Here is a 21,831-nt window from a genome sequence, read left to right as displayed (position 1 = left end):
TTGCTCAACGCACAAGAGAGATGGAGGATCTGGTTCAAAACTGGGGGGGCTACCTTTTGAGGAGAAGTTTCTGCCACGACTGAAGCCAGGCAAACCAGTAGTAACAACAACAACAAACCGTAGGCAGGAATCGGCCTGGTGAGATGTAACTGGGGGAAAAGGCATAGTTTAAAAAGAACCCCCCCCCAAAAAAAAAAATTAGCAAAGCGTCTCTCCACGTCAGCCACGATTGGGTAGATGTTTGGGGGCGAGGCGAGGAAGGAGAAAACACAACAAGAGATGTCCGTCGGACGAAAGACGGGAGCAAAAGGTTCTTCCGTTGGGGCGAGTGTTTTTTTCTAAAAAAGAGAGGAGGAAAAATAGCAAATTGGGCTGGGGGGGAAAGAAGAGAGTCTTCCGTGTGGAATCCGGCAGGGATGGCGGTCAGAGAAGGGATTCGTCTGCGGCAAAAGCCTGGAGGGCTACCGGAGAGGAGAATCGGGGGGTTCCCCGTGGGCAAGTCGTGGCAAGTCTCAAGGCGCCTTCCCCCCCCCTCAAATATTCGCCAAGTGTGGGAGGGGGGGCAGAGAGAGGAAGGGAGGAAAAGGGGATTCCTCTCCTCCCTGGGCTCATCAATATGATGAGCATTTTCTTTCTCTTTTTGTACATGTCCCAAAACCACATTCAGCCTGTTTTGTCCAAAGTCCGCTGCTTTTTCTCGTTTTAATATGGAATCGACAGATCCGCCCCCCTGCCCCGCCCCCCCAAAAGTCCAACGCACGATGGGGGAGGAAGGGGGGAAAGAAAAAACAAAACAAAAAACCAGAACTGGGATGTGCAGAGTTCGTCCATCTCGAGCGCTTCCGTCGCTGCCCGGAGCAAGAGCTGGTCGGAGGGAGGGCGGCCCTCCCCGCCCCGCAAGAGGGGGGTCTGCAAAGAGGGCGGTGGTGTCGGCGGGGGGCGGCGGCTCTTGCCGGCGGCGCGGATCGTGGCTGCTATGTGCCGCCCGTCGTCTGCCCGTCCCCTTCGTTGGTGGGACCTGCGGAAGGGGGGGGAGAGAAGGAGGCGATGCAAAACCAGCCGATGGCGCTCACCTAGGGAGACCAGAGCACGGCTCCAGGCAACTACAGCCCCTAACGCTTCATTAAGAATTTTCTGCAGGTGCCAAATAAATCCAAATGACATGCAAATAAAATAATACAACCCACGAAATAGGATAACGGACAACCCTCCATATAAGCGCCCCCAAGGGCTCGCTGCAAAGCTGGCACTAAAAGGGGCAGAAACAGTCTGAAGAGAACATGAAAATGGAACAAAAACCGCAACAGCAAAGCCTTGCACCGATCTTTGAGGGTTGTGGAAAGTTGGGAGTTTGAGCAAGGTTGGGAGGGAGCAATTATGGTGGATGTTTGGTTTTTAAATAATAATAATAATAATAATAATAATAATAATAATAATAATTTATTCTTTATACCCTGCCCATCTGGCTGGTTTCCCCAGCCACTCTGGGCGGCTTCCAACAAAGGGTTGAAAATACATTAAAGCATCAGCCAGTTTGGCAGGGTAGAAATAATAAAAAATAATAACAACATTCCCACACACTCTACAACGCTGTGTGATTATCTCCCTTTCAACCCCCCCAACCCCCCCCCCCATTCCTTGCAAATCCTCAAACCTCCTCTGCCGTTAGGAAACTGAAAAGGCAAGGCCGAAAAACGTGGGAGATTGTTAAGGCCCCTGGAAATGGGAGCCCTGGCCTCCTCCCGCCGCCCTGGCTCACCACTTCCGGGCGACCCCGAGGGGGCGAGGACGTCGTCGTCGCTGTCTTCCTCATTGGACTGGGTCACTTCGGGCTCCGGCGCCGCACTGCTGGCTTCCTGCTCCTGCTCCACCCGACTCCGCAAGGCCAGGATCCGGTGGTGCAAGGCGGCGTAGAGCTGCCCCGTGTCTTTGGAGCTGGCCTGCGGGGCAAAGGGGGGCTTGCTCTCAAAAGCGGGTGGGGGGACCCCTCCACCTCTCCCCCCCTTCTTCTTCTTCCTCCTAATGTAACCCTAATGCAGGGGCAGGCAAACTAAGGCCCGGGGGCCGGATCTGGCCCAAGCGCCTTCTCAATCCGGCCCGCGGACGGTCCGGGAATCAGTGCGTTTTTACATGAGTAGAATGTGTGCTTTTATTTAAAGGGCATCTCTAGGTCGTGGGGCATAGGGAAATTGGGCGTATATTTTTTTAAAAAAATTCAATTTGCGCGCAGTTTAGGCTAATGCAATTTCTGCGTCAGTTTAGGGGGGAAAGTGTGCACCCCCCCTCCTTACCGATATAAGGAAGACCTTGACTCCTTGGTCCTCTGTGTCCATCGCTGTGATTCGGATGCTTTTTTCGCTGGCTTTGTCGATCTGCATCTGAGCCCACAGTTTGGTGTTCAGGATTAGCCGAAGGCTGCCTTGCGTTCTCATCACTGAGGAGAGAGAGAGATTTCAAAAGAGCAAACAAGTGTTTATTTCGGATCACAGCGTCTCCACCCCCATCATCCAGCCCGGACACCGGGGTCCATCTCCCGAGGGCCTTCTGTCGGTCTCCCCCCCCCCCGCCCCCCGTGAGAAGTGAGGTTACAGGGAACCAGGCAGACGGCCTTCTCTGTGGAACACCCTCCCAGCAGATGTCAAGGAAATAAACAAATGTCTGACTTTTAGAAGACATCTGAAGGCAGCCCTGTGTAGGGAAGTTTTTAATGTTCGATGTTTTACGGTGTTTTTAATGTTCTGCTGGGAGCCGCCCAGAGTGTTGTGGGGAAACCCAGCCAGATGGTGGGGCATAAACTTTATTATCCTCATCATTACTGCATCATCTTGCTGTCAGAAAGCCCCGTCGGAATCAGTGGCATATGAATATCTTTCTAAGGAAGTGGTCTATCTCCTCTGGGGGTCCTGCTCAGCCCCAAGGACCGGCTCGCCTTTGCAACGCTTCCCCTGGCAGACCCTTCCCCGGCTGGCCCCCCGGCTGCGGCCCCCAGTTCCCGGGGGGGGGGCTTGCTCTCTGCCCCTGCTCTTACCAAGGCGCGACTGTAGCGTCCCGTCATCTGTGGAAGCCATGTCGTTGAGCCGCAGGAGTCCCCGGCCTCTTTCCACCCAAGACTGGGAGTTCTTATCAAAGACAAACAACTTGCATTGTATCTGCAACAGAGGAAAGGGGCTGAAGGACGTTAACAGCGAAGGCAGCAGAGATCAAAAGACCGCCGTTCCCTGCAAAGCCCCGCGAACAGGAACTCCAGGACGGGCCCAGCGCAGAAGGCAGAGGCGGCAGCAAAGAGCATCTGCAGGAAAAGGAAACTGGAGCATGCGCCGAGTGCCGAGACTGGCGTGAAGGAGGCTGCGAGGGGAAGAGGGGCCGCCAGTCAACAAGGTGCTAACTCAGAATGGCAAACCAAGTCGACAGACTATGCCGAACTGGCAAAACTAACTGGGAAGCTCAGAAATTAAGAAGACAAGAACTGCAGCCAATCGGAAGCTGCGCCTTGGTTTTTGAATGGTTTCGGGAGTCGGTTGGACTTCCGGAATGGATTTCATTTGAGAACCGAGGTACGACTGTATATTATTTTATATTTGGTATAGTATATCATATGATGCTTGTATTGTTTAGCCCGCTCCTTCTCCCAAATCAGGATTCAAGTCCACTTCTGGCGGCTGCTGTGCTTCTGACCAATCCAACTGTCTTAAACATTGCAAATGTCACTGCAGAGATGTGGTGCATGGGAGGCTGCCGCTGCCGCTTCTCCTGCTTACCTGTAGGACGTTGCTCTCGGCTTCTTCTCCCGTGATCACCTCCACCTTCTCCAGAAGACACCTCCTGGCCGTCGCCTTTGTGTAGGCTGCGGCAGACTCGGCCAGCGACTCTGAAATGTTGTTGGCTGGAGAACGGATAGGCCACGTCATCATTACTATTAACATTACAATTCAATCTTTGCTAGTTTAGTAAGGAGACACACACACAAATAATGATAATAAAAACACAGCACATAACTCACAAAAAAAGAAAACAGTACAACACAAAAACACAAAAACATTTCAGCCATCGACTTCCAACCTCTTTGCTGATGGTTCTTTGCTTCCTTGCTAATCGCCTCTATTTTTCAATAAACTTAGCCTGTATTATATCTTATTTGTGTTCTTTATACAGTATGAAATTCCAGGAGTTAATCAAAGCATTCCAAAGTTTTAACATGGGGACAATGTTCTTTTAAATACTGCCTATGAATCTCCCATTCCTTTTTAAACTTTTGGGTCGACCGAAACGGAAACGCTGTTTACCTTCCTGCCACAGTAGTACCTATTTATCTACTTGCACTGGTATGCTTTCGAACTGCTAGGTTGGCAGGAGCTGGGACAGAACAATGGGAGCTCACCCCGTCGCAGGGATTCAAACCGCCAACCTTCTGATCGGCAAGCACAAGAGGCTCAGTGGTTTAGACCACAGCGCCACCCGCACTTACCTTAAAATAAAATAAAATAAGCCACATTACTGGTGGTGGGGTGGAGAGGGCAGAGGCTCTGAAACATCACAGCACGAACTGTTCCTCCCCTTCCTGCTTTGACACCCGGGTCAAGGAAGAGCACAGCTGCCAAAACCCACCAGAATTCGGTGCGTGTGACTCTTGAGTCGATGGAGAGACAGGGAGAAGAGGGAGCCCGGAGCCCGTACCTTTCTCGGGAGTGGCTTCTTGCGACGAGGACTCCGAGCCCGAATCTCCGCCGGCGTTCTCCTTGACGCTGTCTGTGCTGGCTTCGCTCGACTTGGGGGGGCTCTGCCGGAAAGGAGCGGCAGTCAGAAAACAGGGACGCTACCGAGGAAATGCTCCAGGCCGGCTTCCAGGGGGACGGGACCTGGCGGCTGTCCTGGGGCTGCATCCTGCTGGAAGGTTGAGCCAGCTGCCCTGCAGTAAGTTCCCACCTGGGTGGGACTTGCCCACAAGTCTTTGAATTCTGGAATGGACTCTATAGGGAGGTTGTGGGCTATCCTTCCGTGGAGGCTTTTAAGCAGAGGTTGGATGGCGATCTGACATGGATGCTTGAGCTGAGATTCCAACTCTACAATTTTATGGTTCTATGAAGCCAGGACACTCAAGCACCCCCTTCCATCTTTGCTGTCTAAATCTACAGAACTGAAAGCTCTCAGGAGCAATGGACACGGCTGCCAGAACCTTGTAAAAAGGTAAAAGGACCCCTGACCATTAGGTCCAGTTGCGGATGACTCTGGGGTTGCGGCGCTCATCTCGTTTTATTGGCCGAGGGAGCCAGTGTACAGCTTCCGGGTCATGTGGCCAGCAGGACTAAGCCGCTTCTGGCGAACCAGAGCAGCGCACGGAAACGCCGTTTACCTTCCCGCCAGAGCAGTACCTATTTATTTACTTGCACTTTGACATGCTTTCGAACTGCAAGGTGGGCAGGAGCAGGGACCGAGCAACGGGAGCTCACCCCATCATTGCGGGGATTTGAACCACTGACCTTCTGATCGGCAAGCCCTAGGCTCTGTGGTTTAGACCACAGCGCCACCCGCATCCCTTGCCAGAACCTTAATTGCCCCCCAAATGGAGAGGGGGGGAAACCTAGATTTGTTTTCACTTTGGTATTCAAAGAATTCATTGAGCGACTGAATTTGCACCCCACCTTTCTACTGCCTGGAGCTCAGGCGATGTGTACGGTTCCCCCACTTCCTCCTTCTAGCCCCACAACAACCCTGCGAGGCGGGCTGGGCTTAGAGGCGGCCCCCAGCCCCCAAGGAACCTTCACAAATCACTGCGGGGCCTTGGAAGGGGAGAAGCGTACAAGCCGCCTCGAGCTCCCGGGAAGCAAAAAGCGATATATAGCAATGCAAGACAGAGGAAGGCAAACAGACGGTCAGTGGCCTCGCAGGGATGTTGTTCTCTGTCTCTGGACTCGAGAGGAGTAAAGGGGAAGAAGGAAGGCGGACTCACCAAGACTCTCTCGCTCATGTTCTGGCCAAACACAAACTTGCTACTGGGGGCCTCGGCACTGTGCGTCGAGTTTTCTATGCTGCAGGGGAAAGAGGAGCGCTCTGTTTCCCCCTGCGACAGCAACACGGCGGACTCGCCGCCCTCTCGGCGCAGAGGAACGAGGGAAGGCCTGGGGTTCGAGGCTGCTGCAGAACCCAGGGAGAGCGAGGGGAAGGGGAGGGGGTTGCCGGCGGTCTCTTCCCCACCTGGAGCTGATGTACTGGAGGAAGTAGTTTGTAGCCAGAGGTGCCTCCGAGTTGGGGAGCCGGGAGTTCTGCGCATCGACGGCGCCGTCGGCCTCGTCCCCTAGCTGGGATGGAGACGGGAAGCAGTGAGACGCGCCGAGATTTGGGGGGCGGGGAGGGCTGAGGAAGGCCGGCGCCTCTCTCTAGCTCAGTTTATTACAGGAAAGCAGTTTCTACAAGTGCTGTAGAGGCAGGGAGGCAGATGGGAAGGGAGCCCGTCGAGGAAAACGCTGACCCGAAACTTTGTCGGACATCTTTGGGAGAAGAACAGGCTCAGGAATAAACCCGACACAAATCTGGAGTCTCCAAGGATGACGCCTTGTACGACTCCTACCGGCAGCCAAGCAGGTGCCAAAAACGTCTTGGTCAGCAAGGGGGTTCTTCTCGTCTGGCCAGGCCAGGACCCCCAGACCCACTGCCCAGGCTTGTGCCTGGGGACGTCGCTTTGGCGCTGCTCACACAGCTATTTGGCCTTGTCTCGCTTGTTTCTCAGGACAGATGGGTGCCAACAGTATTCCCACCCTGCCTATCATACTATCAAATTTACAGGTACCTTCACACGGTCCCGTAGGTTCTGCCCAAACACGAAGGACTGTGGCGTGTTCTGGTCTGCCTTCTCTGTCTCCGAGGTGCTGTTGGACTCCTTAAGCAACGAACAAAAACAGATGGTTGCAAAGCATCACAACAGCTAAAAATAAGAAGTTCAGGGCAGGGGGGATTCTGGCTTTAAAAAGTGTGTCTTTGGGAGCCAGGGAATGCCTGGACTGAGGGGGCCCCCCGTATTCCTGCAGCGAGGGTGCCCCCCAACACCATAAGCCAACCATCAAATCAGAATAAAAACACAGAACCGGCAGACGAGACGCCGGCCCACGTTCTCCCCTCCGCCGACACCTCAGGGCTCTCGACAGACTCACCTTCTCTTCTGTGTCGGGGCTTTTGGGCACGGCATTCGTTGCGGATTCCGACACGGCGGCCACAGGATCCGGAGGGATGCTCACGCCGTTGGTCCCGCTGCTTGGAACTGCGGAGGAGAAAACGCCCCGTTTAAAAGCACGCAAGGAGCACCGGCTTTGGCCCTTATTTCTCGGCGACGGTTTTGTTGGTTTTTAAAAGTGGGGCAGAATCGCAAGGCCTTAAGCAGAGCCCGGCTGTGGGATCAGGCCCATCTCGTCCAGCGTCCTGGTGCCCCGAGGGGAAGTCAAAAAGAGGGACCTGGGCGCAGCAGCAACTCTCCCCTCCTGCAACTGGTATTCAGGAATATTGCTGCTTCCAATATGCGCAAAAACACACACACATCCACGACCCAATTTTACCATAAAGCGAAATCAATACAGTTGTACAGTGGTGCCCCGCAAGACGAATGCCTCGCAAGACGACAAACCCGCTAGACGAAAGGGTTTTTCGGTTTTTGCGACGCTTCGCTAGACGATTTTCCCTATGGGCTTGCTTCGCAAGACGAAAGCCCATAGGGAAATCTCCGGGGACCTCTTTTAAATGCTGGCGGTGGGGAGCAAAGCCTTCCCCCCCCCCCTCCGGACTTCAGAAGAGGTCCAGGAAGGCCGGCGGGGGCGAAAGGCTTTGCTCCCCACCGCCAGCATTTTAAAAGCGGTCCGGGATAGCAGGGAAGCGCTTCCCGCTATCCCGGACGGCTTTTGAAGGCAGGCGGGGGGGGGGGAGCAAAGACTTTTGCCCCCCGCAGGCCTTCAGAAGAGGTCCAGGACCTCTTCTGAAGGCTGGCGGGGGGCAAAAGTCTTTGCTCCCCCCTGCCTGCCTTCCCGCTCTCCCGGAAAGGCACCCCCGCCCGCCTTCGGAAGAGGTCCAGGACCGCTTCCGAAGGCGGGCGGGGGGCAAAAGTCTTTGTCCCCCCTGCCTGCCTAACCGGGGGCTTTTAAATAGCCCCGGACGGCTTTTGAAGGCAGGCGGGGGGGGGGGGAGGAAAGACTTTTGCCCCCCGCCGGGCTTCAGAAGAGGTCGGGGGACAGACTGTCCCCGGACCTGGTCTGAAGGCGGTTTCCATAGGAACGCATTAATTGATTTTTAATGCATTCCTATGGGAAACCGTGCTTCACAAGACGAAAAACTCGCAAGACGAAAAGACTTGCGGAACGAATTAATTTCGTCTTGCGAGGCACCACTGTACCTTGGATTCCAAACACCTTGTAAGTCGAACATTTTGGCTCCCGAATACCACAAACCCGGAAGTGACTGTTCCGGTTTGCGCACTCTTTTTGGAAGCTGAACGTCCGGAGCTTCCTGCGGCCAATCGGAAGCCGCGCTTTGGTTTGCAAACGTTTTGGAAGTTGAAGGGATTTTCAGAACGAATTCCGTTCGACTTCCGAGGTACGACTGTACATGGATGGGGTTGGTTCCATTAGCACAAAGAGTTTAGCTTGTGCGAAAGAAATCTCCCTTTGCCCTGGAGGGTTGGGGGAAACCCCAGAACGCATTTAGGCTTCCCTTTGGGGTCTCTGGTTGGGTAAAAGGACCCCTGGACGATTAAGTCCAGTCCAAGGTGAATACAGGGTTGCAGCGCTCATCTCGCTTTCAGGCTGAGGGAGGCGGCCTTTGTACGCAGACAACTTTCCGGGTCATGTGGCCAGTAGGACTAAACCGCTTCTGGTGCAATGGGACACCATGATGGAAACCAGAGCGCACGGAAACGGCGTTTACCTTCCTGCCACAGCAGTACCTATTTATCTACTTGCACTGGTATGTTTTCGAACTGCTAGGTTGGCAGGAGCTGGGACAGAGCAGCGGGAGCTCACCCCATTGCAGGGATTTGAACTGCCGACCTTCCAGTCAGCAAGCCCAAGAGGCTCAGTGGTTTAGACCCCTGCGCCATCCTGGTTGGAGAGGATGCTGGGCTTTGATGGGGACCCTCTTCCTTGCCAGAAAGAAGGCTGCTCACGGACCCAGGAAGCACGCCTGGCTGCTCCCTCCCGCGCCCGGGGGAGTCACTTGCCTGTTTGCGAGAAAGCCTTTGGCTGGGGGGCTTGCAATACTGCCGGGCGCAGGACGCTTCTCTGCTGTTCCTTCGGCTTCTGGCTTGGGACCCCTGCGGGGGAGGAGAAGAGAAGAAAGGATTCCCTTGGGCCTTCCCCAGAGATGAAGGAGGGGATTCGCTCCCCAGCCCGGTCCAAAACTCACCAGCAGCCCCTAACCTGGACGCCCTCCTAATGTTTTTATTAGACGCCTCCTATTTGGGGGACTCCGATTTAAGAAAATGGGAGGAAATTTGGAGGAAAGGTGGAATATTCACATAATCCTACTAGCAGCAAACACGCCCTTCTGTTCTCCCAGTGCCCTCGGGTAAAAAAGCTTCTTCCTTACCTGCGCTAGGCGCCTGGCCATGGATGAGAGTGGGAGGCTTCAACCTGAATCCAGTGCTTTTTTCCTCTGGAATGCAAAATGGAAGAAACATTGCCCTCTCTCTCTCTCTCTCTCTCCCACTTCCAAAACTGGGAGGGGGGTGGGGAGGCAGAGGCGGAGGGGGGGCAGCCCAGCCGAGACCCTCACCTGGCTCAGAGTCGGAGTTCCCCGCCGAAGGCTCGCATAAGCTCGATGGCATGAAGACATTGTTCTTTGTCACTGGAAGAGGAGGGAGGGCGGGAGAGGATGCTCAGAGCCTGGGGGAAAGTGCCGCCCCCCATTTCGCTGCCCGCCCCCAGAGAATCAGCATAAGGGGGCAGTAAGTGTGGAAGTTAGGAGAGAGCTGAGTTCGAACCCCCACCTCAACTTCTCTTCTAAAGAGTATGTTTCCTTTCCCCTGTTTTTAAATGCTTTATTGATTGAAAGCTTTATAACAGAAATGTACAATAAATGTTATAGGCAAAATGAGAAACAAAAAATACACAATTATTAATTTTTAAACTAACACTTGCTTTGTACATCGATTTGTACATCTGATCTTCCCCTGCGTTCCCAAATTGAATTCCTTAAATGCGCGCTTACACTTTACTTTCTCCATGTTATTTAACGAACTATAAATTTTATTTAATAAAATCATCCTATTTACACGCCGAAGCTCTATCAAAACCTGCCAACGGATCCATCTTTGGACAATGTTCTTTTACAAACTCTGTATATATCCCACTCTCTGATAAATTTTTCATCTGTAATGTTCTCTTAGCCTTGCTGATAATCCCACCAGCTCTGAATACTCTCTTATTTTATTTTGCCAGTCTAATTCGGATGAGCTATCCTCTCCCTTCCAGCCTTTTGCGATTAGAATTCCAGCAGCAACTGTAACATACATAAAGACTCTCCTGAACTTTTTGAGGATTTCATTAGCCTTAAATCCTAGCAGGAAGGCTTCAGGTTTTCAAGGGAAAGAACATTTAGAGCATCTTTCCAACTGTCCCTGGAAAGGTTAGAGGACAAGACTCGCAGCTTTCTACGAAATGGGAGTGTATTTTCCCTGGTGCTGAGGAACAACCCCCTGTTGCAGTTAAGAGAGAAACAGCTTGTGTGTGTGAAATCAGTACTGAGTGGTATCCCAACCAGGACACCACTGGCTCTCCACAACAAGCATCCGTAAAAACAGAAGACAAGTTTTGCTGGATGAGATCACCAGCCCATCTGCCCCAGAGCCGTTTTATTTCACACTTAATTCGCTCACACCCTTTCTCCATTGCTAGAGAGTGAATGGCAATTTATGTCACAGCCGTCCTTTACGTTATCAGCCCAGCACAAAATCTGGAGCCCAGAGCTGTCTTTCCTGGCAGCCGGTCCCATTCCCAGATCTACCTCCCCTTCCGGCTCCTAGCTGAAGCGCGTTGAGAAAACACACATCCCCTCTCCTCCAGAGAAAGGACGAGAGGAACTGTCCCTCTTTACCTGACTGCGAAGGCGGGAACTGTGTGAGGGAAGAGGTCCTTTCACGCTTGACGGGGGGGCAGTAGCTCCCATCCTCTCGGTCGGACTCTGTGGGGAAGGAGAGAGAGAGAGAGGGTGAAAGGAAAGCCCACTTGGTACCGTCTCAAACTTCGGGGTTGAAACCCAGCTAACAGGAGGGACCACCTGGAAGCAGGCTTTGAAAAGAGATGGGCACTCCTCTGATGGCTGTGTCTTCCGTGCCGGCCCTGTCATGAGATAGAGTGGGGCAACTGCCTCAGGCGGCAGAAGCTGAGGGGCGAGGAGTGGCCAGAGTTGTCACTGCCGTGCGGCCTGCCCTATGCCTGCTACGGTGTCTTCCCACCAGTTTCCGAGTAAGATCCAACTACTAGCCCTGGGAGAGGGTTCCTTCTGGTCCTCAGGCGGCAAAACGTCTTGAGTGGGCCCTAAGGAAGGGGGCGTCTGTGGTCCCCCAAGTGCTTCTGGCCTCTGACCCCCGGTAGCCTCGGCCGGCCAGCGTGGCTGTCGCTCACATCTCTCCCTCTCTGATCCCTTGTCTGGCCCTCCCCTGGAACCCACCACCTCCCTCTCACGCCCAACGTGAGAGCCGGCCCCACCGACCGCCGGGAGGTTTTTTTACTTGCGGGAGCGAGACCCTTGGCCGGGACAGCGGGGGTGAAATAAGCCCCTGCACCCTGACCGGCGACGCAAACATGTCGGCCTTCTGCGCAACCCATCCCAACAGTGTCTCTTTCTGGCACATCATCACCCCGAGAATGGGAATTCGGGGCGCCTCTGGACTGTCTCTAGGCAGCGGACACGAGGTCTCCCTCACCTTCCCCGTCTTCTGGACTTGACCCATCTGCTGACCTCTGTAACAAATATATATACACGCGTGTAAGAGTTAGATTGCATCACCCTCTCTCTCTCTCTCACACACACACACAATTATTGGGAATCCAAGCCTTGGCAAATCGCCCACCTTGAAAACAACTCACGTAAGTGAAAAGGACCCAGGGGTCAAAGTGCCTAAGACAACTTCGTTGCCATTTGGTCAATTTTATTTTACAGTGGTACTGTGGTTCCCGAACAAATCGACTCCCGAATGCGGCAAACCCGGAAGCAAGTGTTCTGGTCTGCGAACATTTTTCGGAAGCCAAATGTCCGATGTGGCTTTTCCGATTGGCTGCAGGACGGAAGCCACACCACGTTTTCCGAACGGCTCCAGGAGGCGAACGGACACCCGGAACAGATTAAGTTTGAGAGCCAAGGTAGCACTTTGTATGCAGACATGGCAGCTAAGAAGGTCCCACAGGTCTACATGAGTGTCTGGATTTAGCACACTCCAAGCTTACTTTTAAATTGTTTAAGTTAAAAAGAAAAGGAAAGAAGCGACTGTTTTAATTCAGGTGGCGGGACTCTTTGTGATGACAGACGCAGGCATTCTTTCCCTCTTGGAATAATTTCCTAAGGACTCGGGCAGTCATAGAATTGTCCTCTCCAACTCTGCAATTCTACGATTCTTTGACCAAAAGGATCCTCCGGTCCAATCTTCTGCAATTGAGGAATTGCATCTGAAAAGCCCATCACCTTCCTCTGCTGAAGAAGACCTGTTACCGCCAGGAAGTTCTTCCTAATGTTTAGCTCAGCTGGACAACCGTGAAAACTTTTTTTTAAACAACAACATTTTTTTCTGTATTTCGCCCCCTCCCCAAAAGCTATCCGATGCTATTAAAAATTCAATTAAAACTAAGTAAAAATTGGCCAAAATCACAGAACAGGAGAGCAAGTTTGGGAGCTGCACCCAAGGATGGAACAGGAGGAGGAAGGAGAACTTCAGGCCAATAAATGGGAACTCTGTGGCCCTCCAAAGGTTGCTGCGTTTGCAGTTCTCGTTCCCGGCTTCTGGAGCTGCTGGGTGCCCTGAGCCCCAGCGGCATCTGGAAGCGCCAGCCTGGGGGGCAGACTTATTTTAAAACACTGCCAAGGCTGCAGCGCTGCCCCAGATGAGGCGGCGAGGGTGCTGTCTTCGCTTCATTTTCCAAACCCCGACACTTCCAGAAAGGGCAGGCGGCAAGCGTTGTGTTGGAAGAGGCGTCCCCTGCCAACCCCCAGCCCAAAGTTATGCTGCTGAGACATAACCCTGAAGCACCTTCCTTCTCCCTTGCCATCCCGTCCAAGAACAGCTATTTCCCTTCCATTGAAGGGCACTGGCTCAGGGGCGCAAAGGTCGCCCAAGGCCCCGGCGGCATATCCAGGCACGGCTGGCAAACAAAGACCCCCGCCTGAAACCCTGGAACGCCCCTGGATGCCAGTGAGAGTGGGCGACGCAGAGCTAGGCTTCAAATCCCCACTTGGTCATGAAGTCAAGTCGCAGCCTCTTCGCCTCCTTTGCAAGGCTGTTGTAGGGAGAACTGAGGAGGGGGTGTGTGAACCATGTACTCCTTGGAGAAAGAGGTGGGAGATGAAGGCAGAGAATGAGCTCCTCTTCTGCTGACCTGCTTAAGAAAGCCGGAGGGCCCAGCCAGAGGGAGATGCCCACTGCCAGCCTGGCACCCAGAGATCTCCACGCGGTTGCAATCAGACGCGTGCCAGTCACAAAACGGTGTCTGGCACCTGGGGGGTTTCGAACACTGGGCAGGACCACCACTCCTGACCTGGAAACATCCCATGCTCCCCCCTCACTCCCCAAAGTATGGGTTCCCGCATCACTTTGGGCTCTCCGGACACAGGGCAGAATAAAAACAAAAATAATACCACCCTTTTTGTACAGTGGTACCTCGGGTTAAGTACCTAATTTGTTCCGGAGGTCCGTTCTTAACCTGAAACTGTTCTTAACCTGAAGCACCACTTTAGCTAATGGGGCCTCCCGCTGTCGCCACGCCGCGGGAGCACAATTTCTGTTCTCATCCTGAAACAAAGTTCTTAACCCAAGGTACTATTTCTGGGTTAGCGGAGTCTGTAACCTGAAGCATATGTAACCCGAGGTACCACTGTATTTCTATCCCCCCCCCCCTTGCTTGGAGCTTGTGGGGCATCTGTTAGCCGTTTGAAACCTCTAAAAACAGGTCTGCATCCTTGGCACTCTCAAAGATGACACCCAGTTTGGTTCCCTCCCTTACTAAGCACACCTTCGCCCGTCCCAGAATTTCCACTGAATGAGCACCCAACCCAATCTCAGAACTCCTGTTCCAGCCTGAGCCTGACCCTCCCAAGGCCCACCGCAGCCAGCCACCCTCATCCCCGGATACAGGGCCAAGGAAGCCTGTTTCGATGCCTCCAGGCTGGGCCGGCCACGCTTGTGCCCTCCGGGCGCTCCTGGAGCAGCCAGCAGGGCCAATGGTCAGGCCCGAGAGCGGAGGGCAAGTCAGAGGCTTTGGGAGGGCCTCTGATTCCTCGGCCGGAAGGGAGACGGGGGTGGGGATCACGCCTCTCTCTGGGACGCCTTCCCGTCTCCATCAAGCACCCTGAACTGTGGCCATTTGGCCAGCCTACTGTACAAGGAACCACAATGATTGCACGGCCCCCTTATTTGCCCCTGGGCCTCCAAAAGCTGCACCCTTGGGGGAGCGGGGTCCTCGGGCTGCGGAAATTAGGGGAAACTGTGTCCTCTTCTCCCAGCGCTGCTGACTTTTGGGAGGGAAAAACCAAAGCTCAGGGAAGGCATCTGTGCCGCTGCAGACAAGTTAAACTGCAAGGCTGGGTCATGTATATTTAAGTGCAGAGAAAACGTATATTTTGGGGAGGGGGGAGAAACAGAACTCAAGAGAGAGTTTCCAGCCAGCTTTTCCAGCCAGCTTTTCCAAGACTTACCCTCGCCAGTCCGGGCCGAACCGGAAGAATGCGGGAATCGGCCCCTGGGGGGGCGGGAGCCTCAAAGTTGCACCCCCCTGGTGACTTGGGGTGACCCGCAGGCCGGCGAGGAGGCTCTGCTTCTCCCGGGGGGTCCTCGCCTGAGTCCGACACCCCTTTTTGCTCTGCAAGGGACTGGGGGGCAAAGGAGAAGAAGAGCCCTTCAGTGCCAGGCAATGGAAGGAGGGAGGAGGGCGCGGAGGGGGGGTCCATTGGGAGCCGGGCATCACCGCCAGCATCACGGTCCCGCAGCGTCAAGGCCCCCACGGCGTCTCCTGTGTTTGGGGCGCTGGGTTTGGTTCTTGGGGCAAGCGGGCCTCCTGAGGTCCTGCTGTCTCCCATCAATGACCCCCCCCTTGAAAAAGAGAGATGAGACCCCGAGGAATCTTTCAGGCCTTATTTACGGGTATTGGCAGCAGGGTGTTCTGGCTAGTTGTGCTTCCACTACCAACTGCCGCATTTAAGCTGTGGTTCCTGCATAACACGGGGTTGGACTGGATGAGCACTGGGGTCCCCTCAGAGCAGTTTACAAAAAAACAACAACAAACCAGTACAGTGGTACCTCGGTTCTAGAACGTAATCTGTTCTGGAAGACCATTTGACTTCCGAAACATTCGAAAACTGAGGTACAAAGGGCCGTCTGCACACTCACTCAGTTGAGAAAATGGAAAAACATGCCGCAGAAACCATTTGAAAACGGAAGCATTTACTTCCAGGCTTTTGGCATTCGGGTTCCGAAACGTTCGTCAACGGAGACGTTCGAGAACAGAGGTACTGCTGTACTAAGAAACAATAATTGTCAGGAAAGCAAAAAGTCCTTAAACCTTTTGTCCTTTGCTGGTATTTTTTGTTGTATGCGTTTGTTGGTCTTTGTGTGATTTGGGTTGTTTTTATTGTTGCTAATTTTTGTGAAATTTAATAAAATATTATTTTAAAAAAATTAAACCGTCACTGATCGCTTTGCAAGGCTGCAGCAACAAGCTGCTTTTGCAGGTCTAGGCTGGGACTGTTTTCCCAGGCGCCTCTTCCCCTGAACCATACGGCCTGAACATGCAGGCCTCTTCCTAGGTCCTTCGGAAAGGCAGAGGATGCGGAATTCGCGCTTTACTATCCTCCTGCCACGAGCAACGACCCTGCAGAGGAGGATTTGTCTCTGGCATGAATAACACATATGCGCAGGATAGATTATCACGGCTACTTCAGTCATCCAGAGCGCCTAAAGAAAACGCTATGAGCCAGGCACTTATAAGAAGATCAGACTGTCCCTGCCTGTGGGCTCACAATCAAACATGGGGAAAACAAGGCGAACTGCAGCAAAGGTTGGTGGGTTGAGAACTGAACACCCCTTCCGATAAAAGACCACCTTGCCAAGCTATTCAAAACACAACTTTTTTGTAGGAGTGGCTCAAGGGATGTCAGCCTTAAAACCGCCTGAGACGAAAACACGCTGACAAAATAATAATATCAAGACTCTGCCCCATGGGCCGGGTATATTTCCACTCCAATCTGACAGAGAAAACACACAATTCTCAAGTCCAGCAGGAGCCAGCGGATTCTCAGGGCAGCAGAGGCCACCGTGTTCCAACCATCACCACGGGGCAAGAAACCCAATGGCAAAAAGGAGTTGCAAAGCCGCTGCAAGGAACTCAGGGCCGCCGCCCAAACAATTTTTAATCCTCCCATCATATGAGTTTCTCAAGTCACTGGCCTGCCTACAACTAAATCAGCACATGGGTAAAATGAACGGCTGCTCCCAAAACAAGGGGCTTTGGGCTTTAAGATCAGGGCCAAGGTGGCTCCCTTGGCCCGAGGGCTGCCTTCCCTTCCCAGGGGCAAGAGGCAAAATCGGGCAGCGGAGCGACTGGCACAAGCAGCGGTTACCTTTGTACAGTAGGCTAGATTTTATGCACCTTTGTGCATGTCCGCCCCACGATCCAGGCCATCAGAGTCTAAAGACACACTCCAGCCAGCCCCCCAGCAAAGGGTGAGGAGGGGTGTGTGGTTTGGGGACAGCACCAAAGGCCCCCTTCTCCCTCACCCCTGCTCAAGATATGGGGTGCTCTCCGGAGTCAGGCTCGCCAGCAGCCTTCCTTCCATCACTTTGGGTGCCAGGCAAAAACGTCTCTCTATAGCTGGACCTTCACATTTCTGCGGCCTTCTCACGCCTTTGGCAGGACGGGCGGTTACTGGTATGATTTCTGTTCCATTATGTATTTTGCATTTTTTCGTTGTGCACCGCCCTGGGATCTCCGGAGGAAGGGCGGTGGGCAAATTGAGCAAGCAAATAAAATAAAAACGAACGAGATGGTACGCACACAGGCGTGTTGCGGCAGACGGAAATCGCAGAAGGCGCGACGCCCTCCCTTTTTTGCAAGGCGAGAAGCTTTTTATCAAAGGTCTGCGTTAAACTGCGTCAAACCTTTATTCGTTCTAATGAAAAGAAACCTGCCTCCCCATTGATGGAGGACCTTTCTAGTTGCTTGAGGAAAGGCCAAAATTCAAGCTGTGTCGTCTCCTGGTAAGACCCCCCTCCCCAACTGTCCCCCCCCCCAGGCACACTGGGGCTGAAGTCCAACAAAATCTGGAGAGCACAGACAACACTGACCCTCTCAAATTTACAGTCAATTCTTAGGCTGATTCAAAGTGGGGGCGTTTTGTTCTTCCCAACTAACTGATCCAATCGAGTCCTAACCATCAACTGCAGTCCCCCCAAGAGACAGTTTGCGTCCAGTCATGAGCTCCCAGCCTGGCCTCCCTCGCAGGGGCCTTGGGGAGAAAACAGTGGAAAGGGGAAGGAGAAACAGGCATGCCACTTTGAGCTCCTTGGGCGAAAGGTGGGATATAAATCCAGAGAATAAAGAAGGGAGCCATGCCCAGTGTTTTCACAGTGTCTACTCTGAATAGGACTAACATGGGATGCACACCCCCCCCACTGTTGTCATATGACAGTCTGCCCTGCAGGCTGTAAACGCGAAGATGTTAGCAGGGGGAGACTTGCAAACCTTTCCTTTTCTGCACAGAAACCTTGCTGTCCTGCACCCCGTCTCCTTGGGGCCTTCCCAAAGCAGGGATTTCTGAAGGTGGGCGCAAGGACCCTTTAGTCCCCCAGAGGCTGAGGAAGTACAGCTACCAGCAGCCAGCCCTGTCGCTGTCCAGGGACGATGGCAGCTGTCGTTCAGCAGCAAGCGGAGAGCCAAAGGTTCCCCGAACCCAGCTTCACACAAAGGGGGGCCTGTCCCTCTCCGCCCCCTCGCCAAGCCCCGGATCCTTACCTTCTGTGCCTTTTCCTTCTGAAACACAAAGACAGGAGGGGCGATGGCTGGCTTTTCTGCAGAGAGACCAAAAGCGGAAAGGCACTGGAGTTAACTCAGAACGCACAGCCCGCTGCTGTCTTCACAAACGCACAACCACACAGCGTATTTGGAAGCAAGGCTCCACCCATGCTCAGAGGCACTCTCGCCTCCCGGAATTTATTCTGCCTGAACCCATTTCCCTGCCTGGCTCAATTCTCTCTCCCTCTGCTGATCCTCTTTTTCCCACCCTAAAATACCTACCTGCACCAATATGTGCTATACACAAATATATATATATATATGTATATATATGCAGGAGGGGTGGCTGTTCTGTTCTTAATCTGGTCTGCTCCTCAGCCCAAGCACTCTCTGCCCATGCTCAGAGGCACTGCTACCTCTCAACATCTATCATGCGATAGATATTTATGTGAACTGCCCTGAGACCTTCGGATTTAGGGCAGTATAGAAATTTAATAATAATAATAATAATAATAATAATAATAATAATAATAATAATAATATCAGTCCCTCGCCATTTGTTTCCATGAGGAAATGGAGAGCGGGCTCCTCCTCCTCCAAACACGCCCAGGCGCTCTGCCCATGCTCAGAGGTCCCGCTGCCTCTGAGGACTCCACTTGCTGGCGCCCCTCCGCCCATGCTCAGAGGCACGGCTTCCCTTCTGCAGCTCTCCCTCTGCCGTTTAACCCTTGGCCCGCCCCCCCTGGGGCAAGCACTCAGCCCATACTCAGAGGCACGGCTGCCTCTCAACACCCATCACTCCCTTATTTCACGAGGAAACAGAGGGGCGGGCCACATGCCAGGTTCCTCCTCCTCCTCCCCCAAACAAGCCCAGGCGCTCTGCCCATGCTCAGATGTCCCTAAGCGTAACTCCGCCTGCTCCACCCAGGCACTCAGCCCATGCTCAGAGGCACTGCTGCCTCTCCACACTCACCGTTCCCTTATTTCTCGTGGAACCGAAGGGGCGGGCCAGGGGTGGCGCCACGCCAGGCTCCTCCTCCAAACAAGCCCGGGCCCTCCGGCCATGCTCAGAGGCACGGCTCCCCTTCGCTTGGAGGGGCTCGGCTTCGGCAGCCCTCCCTCCACTGTTTAACCCTTGGCCCGCCTCCCCTGGGGCAAGCACTCTGCCCATGCTCAGAGGTCCAGCGGGACTCCACTTGCCGGCGCCCCTCGGCCCATGCTCAGAGGCACGGCTTCCCTTCTGCAGCCCTCCTTCCGCCCTTTAACCCTTGGCCCGCCCCCCCTGGGGCAAGCACTCTGCCCATGCTCAGAGGCACGGCTGCCTCTCCTCATCCCCCATTCCCTTCTTTCCCGAGGAACCGGAGGGGCGGGCCAGGCTCCTCCTAGCAAGCCCCGGCGCTCTGCCGTGCTCCGAGGTCCCGAAGCGTCCCTCCGCCCAGGCCGCCCTCCCCCGGCGCCGGCCCTCTGCCCATGCTCAGAGGCGCCCTCGCCCCGCCGGCCAGGCCGCTCCCTTTGTCCGGCCCGGCCGCGCCCTGCCGGGCCGGGCCTGCGGGCCGGGCGGCGCCTCCTCCTCGGGGCCGGGCGGGCCGCTTCTCCCTCCTCGGCCGCCCCCTCCGCCCCGGGCCCGCCGCCCTCGCCGCCCGCCTCCCCCCCCCCGGCCGCCTACCTTCGTTAGCCAGGTCCGCCATTTTACTTCCTCAGCCACTCCCCACAATGCACCGCGCCCGGCCCGGGCGAAAGAGCCGCTCTGCCCGGCCGGGGGAGCCCACGGGAGCAAGGGCGCATGCGCGGCCTGGGAGGGGAGGAGTCGCCGGGCAACGGCCCGCCTCCTCAGGGCCGCATGCGCAGAAAGACCTCGTACAGGCGGCGCCCCCTAACGACCAGAAGGCGGTAGTAATAATAATAATAATAATAGTAATAATAATAGTAATAATAATAGTAATAATAATAGTAATAGTAATAATAATAATAATAATAATAATAATAATAATAATAATAATAATAATAATAATAATAATAATAAATACCCCGCCCTCCCCAGCCAAGGCCGGGCTCAGAGCAGCTTACAAGCAATAATAAAAACAAGATGAATGATTACAACTGAAAAACAAAAATAAAATACAACATTAAAATAATGGAATATTAAAATATTAAAATGTAGCCTCATCGCAGGAGGAGAAGGAAAAGAAAGGAAAAAAAGAGAGGGAGGGAATCAAACTGGCTCCAAGCCAAAGGCCAGGCGGAACAACTCTGTCTTACAGGCCCTGCGGAAAGAAATCAGATCCTGCAGGGCCCTGGTCTCATGAGGCAGAGCATTCCACCAGGCCGGAGCCAGAGTTGAAAAGGCCCTGGCTCTGGTTGAAGCCAATCTAACTTCCTTAGGGCCCAAGACCTCTAGGGTGTTGTTATTTATGGACCTTGAGGCTCTCCGTGGGACGTACCAGGAGAGGCGGTCCCGTAGGTACGAGGGTCCTAGGCCGTGAAGGGCTTTAAAGGTCAAAAGCAGCACCTTGAACCTGACCCTGTACTCCACCGGGAGCCAGTGCAGCCTGAAAAGCACTGGGTGAATATGCTCCCATGGCAGGGACCCCGTGAGGAGCCTCGCTGCAGCATTCTGTACCCGCTGGAGTTTCTGGGACAGCTTCAAGGGCAGCCCCGCATAGAGCGAGTTACAGTAGTCAAGCCTTAGTTATTAATGCTGCTATCCTTATGATAAAGACTAATGGTACCTAACCACCAAAAACTGTGTTATTAGAAATTTGTAAATGGAGTTTAATTGATGTTTGATAAAGTTAATTTGAATTAAAAGAAAGAAATGTTCAGCCTCTCATCTACCTCCCCAGCCAGGGAACCACTTCACTGCGTCCGAAAACATCTCGACCACAATCCGCAGTGTGCAATAATAATAATAATTCATTAATTAAATTCCTATCAACCTGCCGGATTTTTAAAATCCTCACCTACCTCCCCAGCCAGCGACCCACTTCACTGTTTCCCAAAACATCCAGGGGGCTGCCCCTCTCCTCAAGCACAGCGCCTCCAGCTCATCCCCCTCCTCCGGGCGTCTGGGGCAGGGGAAACCCCCACCCAGCCCACCCTTCAGTCCCCCTTTATGATGGCGGCGATGACAGTCCCTCTGCCCCCTGGGGAGGAGGGGGAGTCCGGCTGCCGAGCTGGGTGGGGCTGCTCTCATCCTTCCCCTCCCCGGTTGCAAGAGCCCCTCTGACTCTGATAGGAACTGCAGGGTTGGAAGGGGCTCCAAGGGTCATCTAGCCCAACCCGCAGGCCAGGGGCCCCCGGCAGAACACCACTCCGCCTCTGTTGGTTCATTTCTTTATAACATTTTGAAAAAAATCATTAAATTTCCTTTTTTTAGTTTCAAAAAATTGACTTCCTTCCCCCTTTCTGCGGTTCCTTAAATTATTATTTTTTAAATAAAAATATCTTCTTTTCATTTGCTCCTTTGTTGATCTGCTTTAAATGTATACTCCTATAAAACTGCAGGTCATTACAACTATCCTGCCAGTGTTCTGGTCTGTTGCAATTTTTTTCCTATATTCAATAAGCCATTTCCATTCTTTTATATATATATATAAAGTTGGTTATCTCGATTTCTTAATTTCGCCTTTTCTGCAAAATCCCC

At 53.5% G+C, this 21,831-nt stretch overlaps 1 protein-coding gene across 4 annotated transcripts; it reads right to left on the bottom strand.

Annotated features, from left to right (window-relative positions):
• Positions 1-683: 683 nt before the first annotated feature.
• On the bottom strand, positions 684-21,261 carry RANBP3 (RAN binding protein 3). 4 transcript variants are annotated; one of them, XM_081895629.1, is made up of 18 exons: positions 21,153-21,261; positions 18,189-18,244; positions 14,878-15,051; positions 11,900-11,936; positions 11,068-11,154; positions 9,748-9,819; positions 9,562-9,627; positions 9,194-9,286; positions 7,146-7,252; positions 6,785-6,874; positions 6,193-6,296; positions 5,948-6,026; positions 4,675-4,777; positions 3,759-3,883; positions 3,029-3,149; positions 2,292-2,434; positions 1,760-1,940; positions 684-1,018 (listed from the first exon to the last, which is right to left on the bottom strand). In XM_081895629.1, the coding sequence occupies exons 1-18, from the start codon at positions 21,190-21,192 to the stop codon at positions 975-977; spliced, it is 1,722 nt and encodes a 573-aa protein (XP_081751755.1). In that variant the 5' UTR covers positions 21,193-21,261; the 3' UTR covers positions 684-974. The 4 variants fall into 4 exon arrangements, with proteins under 4 accessions (XP_081751755.1, XP_081751756.1, XP_081751757.1 ...); XM_081895630.1 differs by lacking the exon at positions 21,153-21,261 and adding an exon at positions 19,855-19,960; XM_081895631.1 differs by lacking the exon at positions 14,878-15,051.
• Between the last annotated feature and the right edge of the window lie 570 nt (positions 21,262-21,831).

This window comes from Podarcis melisellensis (genome assembly GCF_964234715.1).
Source record: "Podarcis melisellensis genome assembly, chromosome: 18".
In the NCBI taxonomy this organism is placed as follows: domain Eukaryota; kingdom Metazoa; phylum Chordata; class Lepidosauria; order Squamata; family Lacertidae; genus Podarcis; species Podarcis melisellensis.
This window is presented reverse-complemented; position numbering and strand designations above follow the sequence as displayed.

Bases quoted from the DNA above. Each gene is read 5' to 3' on its own strand.
- RANBP3 (XM_081895629.1), bottom strand. From the start codon at position 21,192: ATGTTTTGGGAAACAGTGAAGTGGGTCGCTGGCTGGGGAG. The intron at 15,052-18,188 runs GTAAGGATCCGG...TTTGCCCCCCAG, and splicing joins AGAAGGAAAAGGCACAGAAG to TCCCTTGCAGAGCAAAAAGG. The intron at 9,820-11,067 runs GTAAAGAGGGAC...CTCCTCTTCCAG, and splicing joins GTTCCCGCCTTCGCAGTCAG to TGACAAAGAACAATGTCTTC.